A 17,262-nucleotide genomic window follows, 5' to 3' on the forward strand; every position below is an offset into this window, starting at 1 on the left:
CGTGCTCTTGGCAGCTGTGCCCATAGCCCCTTTCAGCAGACAGAGCTGGCGAGTGTCTGCACACACACACACCTGTACCTGTTTCTATGTCTGTCCGTGAAGTCGTCTGTCTCCTGATCCCACCTGACGCCACGGCCCTCATCTTGAGTCTTCCTTCTTGCTGGCTGTCCTTCCCCAGCAGCCAGAAACCTGGCTGTCACTCGCCACGATGTTTATTTGCTCAGTCCTAGTACACGCTTGTGGACAAGTTTTAGAACTGCTAGCTCGTACCGTGCTGAAAACAGATATGCTAACCAGAGGATTGTGTTTGTGTGTAGTTCTTTTTATCTTTAGCTTTATAGCATGTAGTCTACTGTTTGTCACAGTGATTTAGGTTAATATCTTCCTCCTCACCACACCCCTTTCAATCTGGTTTTGCTGTTTATTTTCAATGCAGTTGAGTTCATTTGTCAGCATTTCTATTTCTTTTCGGATTCCTCCCACATCCTGGTTGATTTCAACTAGTTATGTATCGGGTTATGACTCTAAGGTTGGAACTGGACAGAGTGCACCGGGCCAGGTATGGCTCCCCTCAACCCTTCTGTGCCACTCCCCCTGCCCCTTTCCCTCCACCCCCTAGGTAACCACGCCATTAGTTTTTGCTTTATCCTTGCATTTCTTTTTTCACATGCGAGCAGATACATACCTACCATCTCATATCCCCTTTCTTACGTGAAGGACAGCATTACTATAAATACTCTCTTGTACTTTTTTCACTTAACAGTATCCTGGAAATCACCTTGTGTCGGTTCACAGAGATCTTTCTCCTCCCTTTTCTTTTACAGCTCCATAGTGTAGATACCTCTGTTTATTCAAACACATATCTATATATGGGCGTTGAAACTTTTTCCAGTATTTTGTAATTTTAAGCTGCTTGTGCCTGTGCATTTTAGTTTTGTTGGAGGTGCGTCTCCAGGGAAGATTCCTAGAAGTGGGGTTGCTGGGTCCAAGCTGAGAACAGAGGGCACTCTTCCAGGTCTCTCCCTTGCCCTCCAGAAGGGCTGTGCCGTGGGAGCTCGCCTGTCTGCCCGGAGCCTCACCTGCAGTGTCCGGCCATGCTCTCCTTTCTGCCAATCTGACACGTGAGAAGTGCTATCTCAGTGTTGTTCTAATTTGCCTTTCTCAGGTTATGAGTGAGTTTGAACACTTTGTCTAGAGTTAAGAGCTGTTTTTATATCTTTCTTGTGAAGTGTTTGTTCATTTCTTTCACCATTTTTCTTTTCTGGGGTTTTTGTCCCTTGGTTTTTACGTGTTCTTATGTTAGGGTAAGCAACCCTTTATTGCAAGTATTTCTCCCAGTTTGTTGGTGGCCTTTAGACTTTGTGAAAGTGTTTTCGGCCATGTGTTTTTTTTCTTTTTTAACAGCCGAATTTGTTAGCCTGTCGTTGCTGTCGCCCCTGGATTTTGAGGCACAGGAAGCCTTTCCCTGCACTGAGGTGAAGGAGGGACTCGCCCATGTTTCCTTCTAATGCCTGTGGGCTTTCTTTTATTTACTTGAGAGGATCTGATCCATTTGGAGTTTATTCTTGTGTATGGTCTGAGGTGGGGATCTGATTTTATCTTTTGCCGAGTGACCACCCATTTGTCCCCGCTCCAGTTATTTAAAAGTCCATCTTTGCTCCAGTGCCTTGAGACCGAGTCCTGCGTCTGCTCTGGGGCTGGTCACATACTCGTTCTCCACCAGCCGCAGCCACCAGATTCCAGGCTCGCAGAGGGGAGAGGTGATGCCCACGCATCCCGCTGTGCTGCTGGTGAGGCAGGTTGGCCGGGAGGCCTCCGCAGCACAGGGCGTGTTCTGAAGCCAGGTTCCCAGACCTCAGCCGAGGGCAGCCCTGGAGGCAGGCCCTTCCGAGGCTCAGGGCCGCCCCGTTGACGCTTTCCAACGCCGTCTACGGTAACACTGGATTTTTTTTTTTTTTTTTTTTTTGCGGTACGCGGGCCTCTCCTTGCTGTGGCCTCTCCTGCTGCGGAGCACAGGCTCCGGACGCGCAGGCTCAGCAGCCATGGCTCGCGGGCCCAGCCGCTCCGCGGCATGTGGGATCCTCCCGGACCGGGGCACGAACCCGCGTCCCCTGCATCGGCAGGTGGACTCTCAACCACTGCACCACCAGGGAAGCCCTGTAACACTGGATTTTTTGTTTCAGTCTGAGCCCCAGCTACATCGATCTGACCGAGTGTCCCTACATGTGGCCCTACTGCTCCCAGCCCATCTACTACGGAGGGATGCCAACGATCGTCAACGTCACCATCCTCAACGGCATGGGTGTCACAGGAAGAATCGTAGACAAGGTGAGACTGCCGTCTGGCCAGCGGTGAGCTTAGACGTGACCCAGATTTACTCCTGCAGTTAAAAGGGACGGGTCCTCCTCCTGCCTGGGTGCCGGGGGATTGGAAGTAGTGGTTTGTTCTCCCCTGAGTGCTTTGTATATAAGTCAGGGATACAGTAATGAGGCCAGTGTGCCACTCTTCTACTTTGGCATCTTGGGTTTGACTCCTGAATCAGCTAATTGCATTTGAATCTTCATTTTTACAGTTTCCTGTCTGTAATTAAAGGCTCACTTACAATTATTTTATTGTTTAATGAGGACACATGGGCCTTCATGTTTAGAAGGCATGGTCTTTATCTGAATTTTGTGTTTATAATTTGTTTTACACTTACTACATAAACATTATCACAAAAATAAAGGATTGGGAAAGAGAGCAGAAAAGCGACTTCAGCCCTACACACTCTAGAGCCACGATTTGAAAGAAAAAGTTCAAATCATATTTTCTAACAAAGCACTGTAGTTGTTTAAATAGGTGTGTTTAAATTGATTCAATGCCCCCCAACACTTGCTGTGTTCGTCCTTGCTTTTTCATTTCCAGGTGCCTCATTTCATCTATTTCTTGACTGCAGGATTTCACTTTTCATCAAGCTGTCACAGAAAGTACATTTCTTATGATTTCGTGAGATTAATAAAGTCAGTTGCCTGCAGGAAAGAAAAAAAAGAATCTTTTCCAGCCCTTATCTGAAATAGATATTTTTAGTTATCTTTGTGTGGCAGACAAAAATTTAGTCTTTTTTCTTTTTCAGTTCTCACGTTATAAACGTTTAAAAATGTTACTATATATGAGCACCGATGTTCTTTCTAATGGTTGTTTAATGCTCTGTAGAATTGTTGAATCGTTACGTGCTTACTGTTTCTTCTTGCTTGAACAGTTAGGTGGTTTTCAACTGTAAACATCTCACTGAATATCTTTGTATATATCGTTTTCTTTTGTTCTGAATTATTAACATAAACTCCCTGGATTAGAATCCCAAGTAAGAGGGTGTGAACATTATTAATGGCTCTTGGTACGTAATACCAGATTCTTTTCAAAAGAGGTGCATCAGCTCAGACTGCCGCTGATGGTGTACAGAGGGGTAGTGTCTCTGCTCTGGTGGCACGTCCTTTTTTTCCCAGTTGCATGAGGTTTTAAAACATTGTGATAAAATTCACATGCCATAAAGTGCACCCTTTTACATTGTGCAGTTCAGTGGTTATTAGTATATTCACAAGTAGTGATGCAGCAACCATCCTACTGGATAATTCCAGAACATTTTCATCACTTGAAGGAGAAACCCCTGTTAACACTTTCCATTCCCCTTCCCCCAGACCGTGGCATTTCCTAATCCCCTTCTGTCTCCACGGAGTTCCCTTTTCTGGACGTTTCCTATAAATGGAGTGGTATGTTACGTGGTCTCTGTGACTGGCCTCTTTCACTGAGCGTAATGTCTTTAAAGGGGCTCATCTGCATTGCAGTGTATATAGTGCTTCACTCCTTTTCATGGCTGAAACGTGGTTCACTGTGTGGATAAGACCCCGCTTTGTCAGTCGGTGGACATTTGGTTTGTTTCTGCATGGTTCATCTTTTAACTTTAAATCTGCAGGGGGTAGTCGGTGCCTTGTTTAACGATTCGTAAGGTGCGTGTCTGCACGTTTGTTTGCTGATTATATTTCCTCTTGTGTGAATTCGTGTTTCATTTCCTTGGCCCATTTTTCGCTAGGATTTAGGTTGTCCCTGTCAATCCGACCAAGATCTTCACTTCATAGAGAGATTAACCACTGTTGTGTGTCATGCAAAAAGATTGCCCAGATTATTGTTGTCTCTTTAATGTTAGAGGTGGTTTAAAAACTTGGGGGGGTGGGTGCTGTAAAAGTTTCACTTTTACATGTAGTTGAATTTTCATCTTTTGTGAGTTCTTCTGTTTCAAAAATTAGAAGCTTATCCCTCCAGAAATATAAGAAAAATCTCAATTTTATTTTCTACTCACTTTCCTTTTATGCTTGTTAAATATTTAATGTTTTCACCTGTGTTAACTTGATATGTGTTACAAGCGATGGATAAAAGTTAATTTTCTTCTCTGTTGTTAACCAGTGGTCTTGTGCCCTACGAATGTTTTTCTTCTTTTTCACAGTTTTTTTTAACATGCCGACTCGCCTGGGGGGAGTATGTCGTTGCACTCTGGCTTGTGAGGGAAATGAGTAGTTCAGGTTAGCTTGAAACGTTGGTTCGCTGTGCGAGCTGATGTGCGTTTCCGGTCTCGTGCTTCCCTTTCACCTGCCCCCAAGCCTGGAGAGGCCTCCTCCGGGCGCCGCGCACACTCCGCCTGCCCGGTCGCTGGCCCAGAACCTGACTGGTGACACTTTGCAGCCGTGTCATTTTATTATTTTATTCCTTTCAAGCAATGTGATTCGTTAAGTGTACAGCCAGTTGAGATCTAACCCCAAACCTGGGAATATTCTTTTCTGTAAGTTCTCTGCAGGTGCAGGCTCTTCGTCAAGCCGTGTGCGTCCACACTCCCTGCCTCCTTTTAAGCTTGCGGGGAACTTGTCTTTAAAGGTGGGGTTGGTCAGCGGCGGTGTCCCTAGGCCCCTCCGGTGGGTGACGGCCTGGCGCTGCACGGCGGCCTTGGGCATGGGCTCCGTGGTACCGGCTGAGCGGGCGGTGACCCGGACGGAGCTTCTCACCCGAGCCTCTGCCACTTTCCTCCCGCAGCCCGAGTGGCAGCCCTACTTACCGCAGAACGGAGACAGCATCGAGGTGGCTTTCTCTTACTCCTCAGTGCTGTGGCCTTGGTCGGGCTACCTGGCCATTTCCATCTCTGTCACCAAGCAGGCCGCCTCCTGGGAAGGCGTCGCACAGGGGCACGTCACAGTCACCGTGGCTTCCCCGGCGGAGGTGGACGTAAGTGCGCGCGCGGGGGCTCGTGGGCAAAGGGGGACGGGCTGAGCGCCGGGCGCTGGGCTGTGAGGCGCCGTCCACGGGGTCCCGGCCCGGCGAGCAGGGGGGTCACAACCCACTTGGTGAAGGGGGCATGGGTGGGCTGTTCTGTGCCAAATTTCAGGCTTAAAATGATTGTAAAATGTAAGGCTCGTGCTATGCAGTCTAGTCGTTTTTAGAAACCAGGTGCCTTAAATTTGAATTCTGAAACCATCATAATTGAATTCATAATTCTGAATGGAATTAATTATGATACACGAATGTCCTCTCCTACCGTTGTTGTGAGAAATTCTTGTGTTCTGTTTGGGTTAAATTGATAAATAGAAGTGAGGTTTCCAACCTGAAAACCTGAAAGTTTCTTCTGAGCCAAAGGGACGTTTCAAATTTATTTTTTTCAGTCAAACAGTGGTGCAGAACAGACTTCAACAGTGAAGCTCCCAATTAAGGTGAAGATAATCCCCGCTCCTCCTCGAAGCAAGAGGGTTCTCTGGGACCAGTACCACAACCTGCGCTACCCGCCCGGCTACTTCCCCAGGGATAACCTGAGGATGAAGAACGACCCTTTGGACTGGTAAGTGGCCGCCAGACCCGGCGTCCGTCCCCGCCACTGCCCCTGTCCTTCCTCCGCGGGGCTGGGACAGGAGGAAGGGTGATCAGTGGCAGTGATGCAAGGTCACCTGTGTGTGGCCACCCTGGTTCACTCCCAGCATGCCTGCGTTGCCATGCTGAACTTGTCCAGTGCAGGTGGCTGTTGGCCTTTTACTCCCGCGCCACCGCTAGAGTGACGCTTCAGGGCCCTTCACGAAACGTTTCTTTGGCCACATCTTCTCGTCATCTTACCTCCTTCGTGCTTGTGCCGCGCAGGTGATTTCCTGTTATCACCCACTTTATGTGCAGCCCGGAGAGAGCTGCTCTGAAAGGCTGACTTTCTTGCCAGTGGACTGGCTCCCAACCCTCTGTGGGCGGTGGAGCTGCTCCTTCAGAAATGCACCCTGTGGCCACGCGGCTTTTATTCCGAGTAAGGACTGTTGGTTTTAGTGCCGGGCTTCCTGTGTTTCAGGAATGGTGACCACATCCACACCAACTTCAGGGACATGTATCAGCACTTGAGAAGCATGGGCTACTTCGTCGAAGTCCTCGGCTCCCCCTTCACGTGCTTTGACGCCAGTCAGTATGGTGAGGGACACGAGGTGCCGGCGCGGCGGTCCCGCTCAGCTGGGGAAGGGTGGAGGCAGGGTAGGCTCTCCCGTTCCCAGTGGCGGCCAGGACCAGAGAGAGTGGCCCATGTTCCTAGCGTTCAGCTGAAATGAGAAGCTCTCAGAATCACTGGGCACAAGGACGTTTGTACACTTCCGTTGCATTTTTTATTTTAATTAAAAGAAACTCTAGCACAGAATTTTGCTTCTCTTCAGGTGAGTGAATATCCTTCACGTAGAGCATCAGCAGTGAAACAGGCCGCAGCTGGCTGGTGTCCGCGTACTGTTGGACCCTGATCCTTTCTTTTTCACCCCCTTGTAAAGCGGAACAGGGCACAGGCCAAAGTACTAGAGGCCAGTGACTGGAGTTGCTGAGGCCAGTGAAGTACCGTGCTCCTGAAACGGTGATGTCCTGTGGGTGCGGCCCCGTGGGCGCAGTGGCCGCTGCTCTCACCCTGGGCTCTCTCCCTCAGGAACCCTGCTCATGGTGGACAGCGAGGAGGAGTACTTCCCCGAGGAGGTGGCCAAGCTCCGGAGGGACGTGGGCAACGGCCTCTCGCTCATCGTCTTCAGCGACTGGTACAACACGTCCGTGATGAGGAAGGTCAAGTTTTACGACGAAAACACAAGGTACTGATACCAACTGGTGTTTGGGTAAGAAAGTTGACTCTCTGGGAATTAAATTCCACCCAGCAAAGACGTAGATTGTTTGGCCTGTCGGTGGTCCTTTCGGCTGTCAGGTTCCGACAAGCTCTCTCTTCGTTGGCAGAGATGTTCTTGAAAGTTGCTTGGGAAGGAAGTAAACTGCTCACTGACCCAAGTCGTGACTGAAAGGGTTCCTCGTCCTTGTTGATCTCAGACCCTTCGGCTTTAAATTTCTGTTGAGTTCTTTTCCGCTCTCCCACCTCTCCTTTACCGAATCTGTGTACATTTAAATGCACCGAGAAGACAGTTATTTAAAGAAACCTTTCAGTAGGTTGGTTCTCGCTGAAGAATTCTCGGCGTGTTGTGAATATCTCATCCTTACGATGTGCGTTCTTTCTTCAGAGTCTGTGCCTTGAACTTCATGAGCTTCTTTCTGCGTTTACTCATCCTCTCAAGGTCTAGGCTCTACGTGCAGCGCGTTTATGTTAAATGTGGCGCATTTCATGAAATAAGTTGGGCTTTGCTTTATTCTGCACGCTGGCGGCAGCATTTACATTGCAGTGTTAGTGAAACCCAGGCAGTTAGGCTCGTTTTTAGCCGAAACCTAGTGTGGAGGGGCTGGACTCTGGTGGGAGAAGTCAGCTTTGTGACAAAAATATCAGGCGTTTGTGGGACGCTTCAGTCCTTCATGAAGTCCCTGTCATTTTCACAGGCAGTGGTGGATGCCAGACACCGGAGGAGCCAACATCCCAGCCCTGAATGAGCTGCTGTCGGTCTGGAACATGGGATTCAGCGATGGCCTGTACGAGGGGGACTTCACCTTGGCAAACCATGACAGTAAGGTTTTGTGTTTGCTTTTAGTAGGGCTCATCATTCCCAGAGATGGGCAAGCAGAAGCCGTGCGTCTTTGAAGTCTTAAGTTTCAGAGAGAGAGAATGATGTGATATCACCTGAGTAAGCAGGGTCTGTGGAGAGAACGGCGCGGTGTCTTCACAACGGGCACCTGTAACACTGGGTGTTGACCCTAGTTTTTGTCCAGACTTTTAAAATGAAAATACTTCCTGTGAGCATTCCTAACCCACCTATAAGGTTCTTTGTGTCCTGGGTGTTCCCAAATATGTCATAACCCGCCAGGCCCCTGATAATGTATAAATTCTGTTTATGAAATAATGGCGTATCTCATTTAAGAAGTCCCCCCCTTTCATTTTGGTGACTAGTTTCTAAAACAATATCTTGAACGTTGCTGTCGCTAACTCTGCTCATCCTGACTTAGGTTGTCCCCAAGCCTGACAGCTCCAACTTCTAAAATCTACCCAGAAACCTTAGATTAATAGAATAATTCAGCTTGAATTTTGACGTAATTACTTGCAGTTTGTGTGACCAGGCAATAATAGCAGCTCCTCTCTTAAGATGAGAAGCGATTTTAGCAAATACATGACATGCCTGAAGATTGCATCTGCCGTAGATGTGTAGCTGCTGCTGGAAGCGTTCAGTGTTCCTACGTTCTAACTTTGAACGACTGTTCTCTAGTGTATTACGCGTCGGGGTGCAGCATTGCTAAATTTCCAGAAGATGGCATAGTGATAACACAGACATTTAAGGACCAAGGTAAGGAATGCTATTCGTATACTTTCTGGTTTCCCTTTTTCTTTCTTTCACTTTTTTTTTTTTTTTTTGTGATACGCGGGCCTCTCACTGCTGTGGCCTCTCCCGTTGCGTAGCGCAGGCTCAGGGGCCATGGCTCACGGGCCCAGCCGCTCCGCGGCATGTGGGATCCTCCCGGACCGGGGCACGAACCCGTGTCCCCTGCATCGGCAGGCGGACTCTCAACCACTGCGCCACCAGGGAAGCCCTCTTTCACATTTTTAAATCACAGGGTTTTTTTTGTTTTTTTTTTAATTTAACTTATTTATTTTTGGCGACGTTGGGTTTTCGTTGTGGTGCGTGGGCCTCTCACTGCGGTGGCTTCTCTTGTGTTGCAGAGCCCAGGCTCTAAGCCCATGGGCTTCAGTAGTTGTGACCTGCAGGGTCTAGAGTGCAGGCTCAGTAGTTGTGGTGCACAGGCTTAGTTGCACCACGGCATGTGGGATCTTCCCGGACCAGGGATCGAACCCGTGTCCCCTGCATTGGCAGGCGGATCCTTAACCACTGCGCCACTAGGGAAGCCCAATCACAGTTTTATTACATGTAATTCACCTACCATAACATTCACCCTTTTAAAGTGTGCAGGTCAGTGATTTGTAGTGTTTTCACAAGTTGTACGGTCATCACCACCATCTAATTCCAGAACATTTTCATCACCAGAAAAGAAACCCCGTACCCATTAGCAGTTTGGATTTTTAAAAAATTCTTTGCAGTATGTGTATGGTACTTCAGGTGAGACGTCTTGTGTAATACGTTCTGGGGGATACGTAGAAAGATAAGACAGTCTCTTGCTACTAGTTGGAATATGTGTGTAGTGACCACTGCAAAATAAGTTGAGTTTCCTACAGGAGAAGAGGGGCTTTTGAATATTTGTAGGGTCTTTTTTTAAGACTGTCTTCAAAGTTGCTTGAAATTTTTGTTACTGTTTATGAATTGTTCTGCTCTGTGATTGCCAGATTACTAAAATTTTAGAAAAATGTTGACTGTGCTTTGAACTTAACTGTGTAAACATAAAGAATACTACAGTCATCTAAAATTCTCTGAAGAATTAGAAGGGAAGAAAGGTCTTTACTTTCAGTTTTGCCTTTTTACTACAGACAGCCATCACCTAGGAAGGCAAACGATGCCATGTCCCCTGGCATCAGTACCTGTGACACTGCTGAGCGCGCTGAGCAAACCGGGGTGCGGGAGGAGCGGGGTGCCCCGGGCTGCCTCTGCCCTTCCCGAAGGTGGCAGCCGCCCCCGTGCTGCCCAGGGTGGTCTTCCCCCAGCCCCGCCCCTCCAGAGCCAGGGTTCCGCACCGTGTGTCCCTCTCACCTGTACAAGGCTGTGAGAGAGTATTCCGTGACCGATGTGATGGGCTCATGGAAACTCATAGGATGGATCCGTTTCCTCCTGCACGTTGATATTTTCTGTTTCAAAAGGGAAGGCCCCCTTCCTTGTGAACTTTGTCATTTTCTGTAACTGGAAGTCGGGGACAGTTTCCCTAGTTGAAAATGACAAGAAGTCAGGATTTCTCACTCATCGGTTTGTGTCTGCAACGTATAATTTACTTCTGTGTTGCCTGGAAGGGGCTCTTTCCTTCCGGTCAGGGCAGAGTCAGTCAGTAAGTAGTTCTGTGTTCATAAGGGTATATATTAACTTTTAGAACATAAATGATCCTGTCTTCCCAGTCCCCTGGCACAGTTTACCGTGGCTTAGTAATTCTTTCTGAGATCCGTTGCTCACAGGGCAGTGTTGCTTCTGGAAACTCCCCTGGGGTGAAGGCCGTGGTCTCCTTGTCACCTTGTTGCCATCTGGTAGCTCCTTTTTTTGTGGGGGGGAGAGGAATCAAAAGGTTTAAGGGTGCGTACTTTATTTTGGTGTTCTGCTAGCCTGAAAATGAAAATTAATTACCTGGGAATCCTTTTTAAGGGACTTTTTATTTCCAAAGAGGCTTTAAGTTGAGTAATCTTTTGGGTACAAAATAGGAATTTGAAAATCTGGGTTATGCTGGATCAACATTTTGTTTCTATTGTCAGAAACAAAACTCTGTCAAACCACGAGGCCAAGTGGCAATGCTGTGTGCACTTTCCCCACGTCATCTGTTTTACTGATGTGTCTCTCCCTCCCAACAAAGAAAATCTTGTTTTCCCTTCCACTCAGTTCCTAGTGGGATTATACGTAGAGAGCAGGAAGCACTGCATTTTTGAGCCACAGACATTTTAGGTGTGACCAGCGCAGTGGATGCTGGATCCTGGTGCAGACGTGTGTCGTCTCCAGTGTGCGGGATGCGTTTGCTTCAGGGGTGGAGACTTTGATTATGTGATGGTGTCACCAGCAGTTGCTGCGTGGCATCTGTGCACTGTTGGCTTCTTGATGTGGTCAGCGTTGTAAACTGTGTTGTTGGGTAGAGGTGAGAAGTCTCTGCTGTTGGAACGTTTGTTACTGTATTTATGAGATTCATGTAACAGATACCTTAAATCTAAACTAAAACTACATGGGCGTATGTTCTAAAAATTAGTTCTGGTTGTCCTAGCTTTCAGGTATTCAGTGTGAAGCCTGGGCACCAGTGTGTATAACTGTGTCCAGAGAGGCACCTGTGTGTTGGGCAGGAGCTGCCCCTTGTGTGTGTGATCCGAAGACATAAGCCTCTCAGCATAATAAGAAGAGACAGAAATTTGGGTTTGGTGGATAAAAAGGGAGAAGCAACGCCTCTAGGATTGTGAATACTATGTACCACCGTTTCAAGTGAAAATGGAAAAGGAGGGTTATGGGAATATACGTACACACATACGTGAATTTTGCTGCAGCCCAAGTTAGTGGCACTTTACATGTTGTTTTCTTATCCTAAAAGTTGGCACGGTTGTGATTACTGGATTTTGCTGTGGGTTTTTTTTTTTTTGCAGGGGGGTCATATGGAATAAATGTCAAGGTAAGGGGCATCTGGAAAGTTGTTCATGCCTCCACAGAACTTCTCACTGCTGTTTCTGTTGTGTTGTTCAGGATTGGAGGTCTTAAAGCAGGAAGCAGCGGTGGTTGAAAACGTCCCCATTTTGGGGCTGTATCAGATCCCGACCGAGGGTGGAGGCCGGATCGTGCTGTACGGAGACTCCAATTGCTTGGATGACAGTCACCGGCAGAAGGGTGAGAAGTGCTGGTGCGGCCGCAGCGGGTGGGCCTTGGTGGCTTTGAGGTTCCTGCCCCTTCTCCCCCTTGTCCCTGGACAGGCACCCATGAGATGCTGGTACCTAGGGGCTGCTCAGGTGAGCCAGGTGCTTGGGATGTTCTGATAGGTATCTCGGGCTGGGTGTGTTTAATGAGCAACACAAAAGCGCGCTCGCAGGCTGCGCTGCCCTCCCCTCCCCCTCCACGCTCCTTGTGCTGAGGCCAGCGGAGGCCAGGGCCCCTGTGTTTTGGTAGGGAGGCCAGTTTACCCAGTCTCTGCCCTCCCTGGTGTCCCCCTCTGGAGGCTGTGTCCCTGGCACTGCCGCGCAGTCCCCCTCTCAGGTCTGACCCACCCTCATCCCAGACTCGGGAGTCTTGGCCCTCGTGAGGGGTGCTTGGTGTGATCGCTGGGTGTGAGGTGGGGGCAGAGAGGCGCAGCTCGTCCTCAGCGCCCCTCCTCCTCCTCGGCCTCTCTGGATGCACCTTCAGGTCTGGGGGTTTGAACTTGGACGAAGGCTTTCATTTTTCTCATTTTGTAAAGGAGGCATGGATGGGTGCAAGTGTTCCGTCTCTTTGCTGGTGAGATGATGACTAGACCAGACCAGAACCTAGTCTTTCAGGTCCCTGAGGATGGGGGGCAGGAGGGGCCAGGGGGAGCCATGTCCTCATGTGCAGGCAGAGGGGCCGAGGCGGTTTGGGCGTGAGCTGGGCGTCTGCGCTGCGTCCGTCCCCCTCTCTCTCTCTCTCCCTCTCTCGCTCTCTGTGATGTGAAGGTCAAGTGACTACGTTCCTAGCATTTCATGTAAATCCACAGAACGTTTTCTTTTAAAACAGTCCAAAGTGAAGGTTAAAGTCATAGTTGAAAGAAGATTAATGTTTTATTTCTACAGAGATTGTCTTTTAAGACCTGAGATCTCTGGTGAGTCTTTATGAAAACTGTAAATGCCTGAGAGAGTGTCCTGGTCCTTACACTTCCCGTGTCCGCCTGGAGGAGCTTTTGGGGCCGGGAGCACGTGACTGGGTGCTCCGTCGGGAGACAAGTGCTTCCTGCCGTCCCCTCTCTGTGACCCTCACCCCGTCTGTGCTGGTGTTGATGGGATGCAGGGAGGTGGCCGCTGGGGAGCAGTGATCCCAGGTTTAAAGTCTGTGCAGCTCCTCGTCTCCTGATAGGAAGGATCCGTCCGTGTGGCCCTGTGACGGAGGCTGTTGAGTGCAGCCCAGCACCTAGACTCCCTGGGATGACCCCCGAAAGTAACTGACCATTTTCAGCTTTCCTGCTCTGTGGTCAGGGCCCACTGACTCAGGGCGGCCCAAACTGCTAGACTTTGTACTTGCGTTGACCTTGAACCCACCTCCCTGTGGTGTGCACCCACTGGTCCTGGCTCTACCCTCCCCTGAAAATCTAGATCCCTCCACCGGGACAGCCTGCGGGCATTGGCGGGAGCTTTGGTGCCCGGTTCTCCCCTCCTTTCTCGCAGACCCCCAATCTCCGGGCGGTTCTGCTCTCTGGTGGCGCGTGGTCCCACCGTCCCTGCAGGAGCCCCTTCTGTCCTTGTCGTGAGGAACCCAGAACCGAGGGGCGCCTGGGGGCTGGGAGTGAGGCCCGCGTGGGCTGCCGATGACCGTGGAGGACGCGAGTGTCTCACGCACAGGGCTGTACTGGGACCCGACCTTCTGCCGTCCCGTTTCCCCCTTGTTCGGGGGCCAGCTTTGATTTTCCTGTAGAGGTCGCTGTAAACAGGTCTAGTTGCTAAGCAGCCTGTTGCTGAACCCGCAGACTGCTTCTGGCTCCTGGATGCGCTCCTGCAGTTCACGTCGTACGGGGTGACGCCCCCCAGCCTCAGCCACTCGGGCGCTCGGCAGCGCCCCCCCAGCGGAGCGCGCTCGGTGGCTCCCGAGAGGATGGAAGGTGAGTGGCCGCGGGGGGCGCCCCCGCCCGTGTCCTCCCACGAGACGGGCTCTTGGGAGGAGCGCCGGCAGCTCAGAGCGCTCTCGAGGTACCAGGCGCCAGCCCGGGGCTGCTCACAGGGACTAATCTCTAAGCCCTCTCCGGACCCTTGAAAATAGGTACTTCTTTCCGGTTCACAGAAGAGACAGGGCCCCAGGTCGCCTAGCGGGTGACAGCCCCGTGGCCGCGCAGCCCGAGCCCCCTCCTCCCAGGCTGTCCCTGGACGCGGTGCGAGCCGCGGTGTGGTTCTGAACTTCCCAGTAGCCGCATTTAAGGACTAAAAAGAAACAGGTTAAGTTCATTGTGATAAAACTCTTTAGCCCCATTCACCAGAACGCCATTATTTAAACGTGTGACGCCCACCCTCTCAGTCGCTCAGTAGCCGCACGTGGGCAGTGGCTGCAGTAAGGGACGGCACAGATCTGAGGAGCAAAAAGAATTTTGAATTTTGAAAATGCAGATTTTCTTTTTGGCCTGAGCGTTAAATATTTGAAAAGAGGAAGCTGTTTCCACGAAGTGTATCTACAGGTTAGACTCCTCGAGTACAGCCTAGTGCGTGTCATTCCGGTCAGTGGGGTGGCCCGGCCGCTGCCGTGTGTACAGCATGGCCACCTTAGAGGGAGCGGCTGTCCTGATCTGTTTGCTCACTCTCGGCAGCAGCCAGGCCTCACCCCTGAGCACCTGGCAGGCAGGTGAGAAGCGCGTGTAGTGGGCCTGACGGCCGGGAAGCAGACAGACAACTAACGAAGCCTTGTTTTCTCCCTGCATCTTCTTAACAACGATGGCCTGGTTGCTGGCATGGGTGCTGCCCAGGGAACCACCTGCACCGGTACTCCAAGGTCCTTGAGGCCCGGCTGGGAGGCCCTGAGCCTCGGGCACTGCCGGCCTGTCCGCACCTGTCGTGGGCCAAGCCACAGCCTTTGAATGAGACGGCTCCCAGGTTGGTGACACTGTGCTTTTCCACTCCTGCTGGGTTTATGATTCATTGCCTTTTTTTTTTTTTTTTTTTTAGTAAGAGGGAGCGGAATTTTACTGACATCATTATCGAATAATCAAGCCTAGCTTGTCATTTTGTGATGTTTTTTAAATTAGCGAACTCCTTTATTGACCTTTGGAGTTCTGCACCCTGGTGGTGTCCTGCATAAAAAGTGCTTTGGGTAATTAGCCTCCCGTTAGGTTTGGTTGGCTCTTGGTTAAAAAGCTTGTGATCTGACAGTGATGTCCCCTTGAAGGGAAGCTCTGGCTCCCTTAGTTCGAGGTTCAGGAGTTGAGCGCTCCCCATGTGTGGTGTTGATTCTGGGATACAGACAGGGTCTTTCTGTGTCACACCCGGAGGCAGAGACTTCAGGAGTAGATCTGGGTTCTGGCCTGTCGCCGGGCCCAGGGTTGCGTCTGTGCCCTCACCCTGGGCTGAGTGTTGTCCCTGGTAAAGTGACTTCTTAACCATGACAGACGTTGATCTGCCTGCTTCTCCATCTGTCACGCTCAGCCTCTTCATTTCTGTCGTTTCCTTTCAGAAGCCAAAAATTGAGTGACCCCTGCTGTTTCTCTCTTCGGGCAGAAGAGCCAGCTCAGGCCGCTGGTTCCAGGTTTTCTCTAGATCAGTCCCTCTCCCTGTTTCTCTCCTGGGCATGGCTGGCCCCAGCAGGACAATTTCCTGCTCTGGTGAGGAGATTTGAGGTCCTGGTACGTGATGCAGGGGCCCATGTTCTGGGCGTGGCTGTGGGAGCAGTCCCACCCCCACGGCTCCCGCTTCCCTGAGCGACGCCGCGAGCAGCTGTTTCCCCTCACAGGCAGCGCGCCTCACGCACGTGGCAGGTTCCCCTTGAGGGGGGCCCCTGCCTCCTCTCCCCCGCCTAGCCTGCCCACTTTGTCTGGGTCTCCGTGTGTACAGGTGTTGGGGTGTGTGTGGCAGGGCATGGGGAGCCACTGTCTACACTGTGAGCCACAAAGAGGGGGCTGCCCGCAGGAGGCCCCGAAGCTTCCTTTGCTTTACTGTCATGAACAGAAGCACTGAGTGCGCCACTCACTCAGTGAGTGAGGAGCACGACCTCTTCAGAACACGCTCGATGGAAAACAGCATTGTAGATTCATTACGCTCTCTGCTCGTCAGCACTTTTGGTCCTGAAACTTTAATTACTGAGTACTTTTCCATTTCAGTTACCATGCCATCATTTAAAAATTTCTGATAAGATTCCACTTTTACATCTCATTTATTTATAACGTATCATCATCCTAGTATTCACACCAGACTTGGACTCCAGCTGTGGTCAGCAGTTCATGCCCAGTGGACAGTGGCTGTTGGCAGAGGTTCCCGAAACCCAGTTATTCTCCACAGTGCTGCTCGGGGCTCTGAGCATAGATAACAGTATCCTTGGTGTCTGCGTGTCCACGTCGAACAACGTGTCAAGTCCCAGCCTGGCCCGTCAAGGATGCTGCTGCTGTGCGGCTCCTAGACTTTGATTTTCACTGTCGCTCTCAAGAATTCCTCCTTAATACACCCACCAGGCTTCACCTTTACCTCACATCTCACATCTTGTGGAAAATTGTTCTCAGTTCTCATCGCCCTAGATCTAGGTCTAGATTCTGAATCTCTGAAGCGATGCGAGACAGTGTCAGAGAGCCCTGGAAAGGCTCAGGGTCCGTCAACCCAGTGCTGAGTGCAGGCGTCCACTCCGTTCCTGAAACCAGGACTCATCTCCCAGTGTCGTTCCTGGGCGTCAGGCATCTGTACCCAGAGCAGTTGCAGGAATGTCAGACCTGTAAGGAGCCCCTGGGTGAGGCTAACCTCCTGTCCTCCCATCGGGACATTGTGAAATTCTCAAGTGATAATGTGGTGCGCTGTCACCCCGTCTGCTCAACGAGAAGGGGCCACTGCCAGGTAATTAAATTCCAGAACAGGAAAGCACCGTGAGAATTAACATACAGCCCCATGTATATTCACCTGCAGGGTTATAAAGCTTAAATGTCATTGATTCTGTAACTTAGCCTTGTCAGTTTAATTTTCAGACTGATTAAACCTGAAAAGTAAAGTTAAATTACATAAAATAGAACAGGTTATAATACTCGGCATTTTCTGAGCAGTTGCCCGGTTGGACGGGCAAGATAGCAGCTTATCTGCTTCCTGCTTGGAAAACCTCTTCACAGAGCCAGTGTCGGCTTCCTGCTGACCTTCATCCTGATTGCTGATAGAACTGAACTCTTTGCTCTCTCTTGGCCAGAGTGAGAGATGGGCCAGCAATTTCCAAATGAATGAGAAGCGGAAAAATGGCGAATTCATAATTTGCAAGCATATTTCATTCTCTTCCCTGATTTTAGCCACAGCAGTCTTCAGAGTTTCCATTCGCACTCTTTGCTCTAATCTCTGTGTCTTCCCAGGCTGCTCTTGGCAGTATACCA

General features: G+C 50.2%; 1 protein-coding gene across 4 annotated transcripts in view; it reads left to right on the forward strand.

Annotated features, from left to right (window-relative positions):
* The window catches only part of MBTPS1 (membrane bound transcription factor peptidase, site 1), a 49,986-nt gene that overhangs the window by 29,877 nt on the left and 2,847 nt on the right, over nt 1-17,262 (forward strand). For 3 of the 4 annotated variants that reach the window (XM_079908552.1, XM_079908551.1, XM_079908553.1), the window contains 10 exons: nt 2,184-2,328; nt 5,059-5,247; nt 5,682-5,854; nt 6,344-6,459; nt 6,953-7,109; nt 7,837-7,961; nt 8,655-8,732; nt 11,754-11,894; nt 13,693-13,824; nt 14,677-14,803. In XM_079908552.1, coding sequence (XP_079764678.1) covers nt 2,184-2,328; nt 5,059-5,247; nt 5,682-5,854; nt 6,344-6,459; nt 6,953-7,109; nt 7,837-7,961; nt 8,655-8,732; nt 11,754-11,894; nt 13,693-13,824; nt 14,677-14,803 — 1,383 coding nt within the window. The remainder of the gene's footprint in view (nt 1-2,183; nt 2,329-5,058; nt 5,248-5,681; nt 5,855-6,343; nt 6,460-6,952; nt 7,110-7,836; nt 7,962-8,654; nt 8,733-11,753; nt 11,895-13,692; nt 13,825-14,676; nt 14,804-17,262) is intronic. The other variant, XM_079908554.1, reaches the window with a different exon arrangement.

The sequence above is a fragment of the Stenella coeruleoalba genome (assembly GCF_951394435.1).
Source record: "Stenella coeruleoalba genome assembly, chromosome: 20".
Taxonomy (NCBI): Eukaryota; Metazoa; Chordata; class Mammalia; order Artiodactyla; family Delphinidae; genus Stenella; species Stenella coeruleoalba.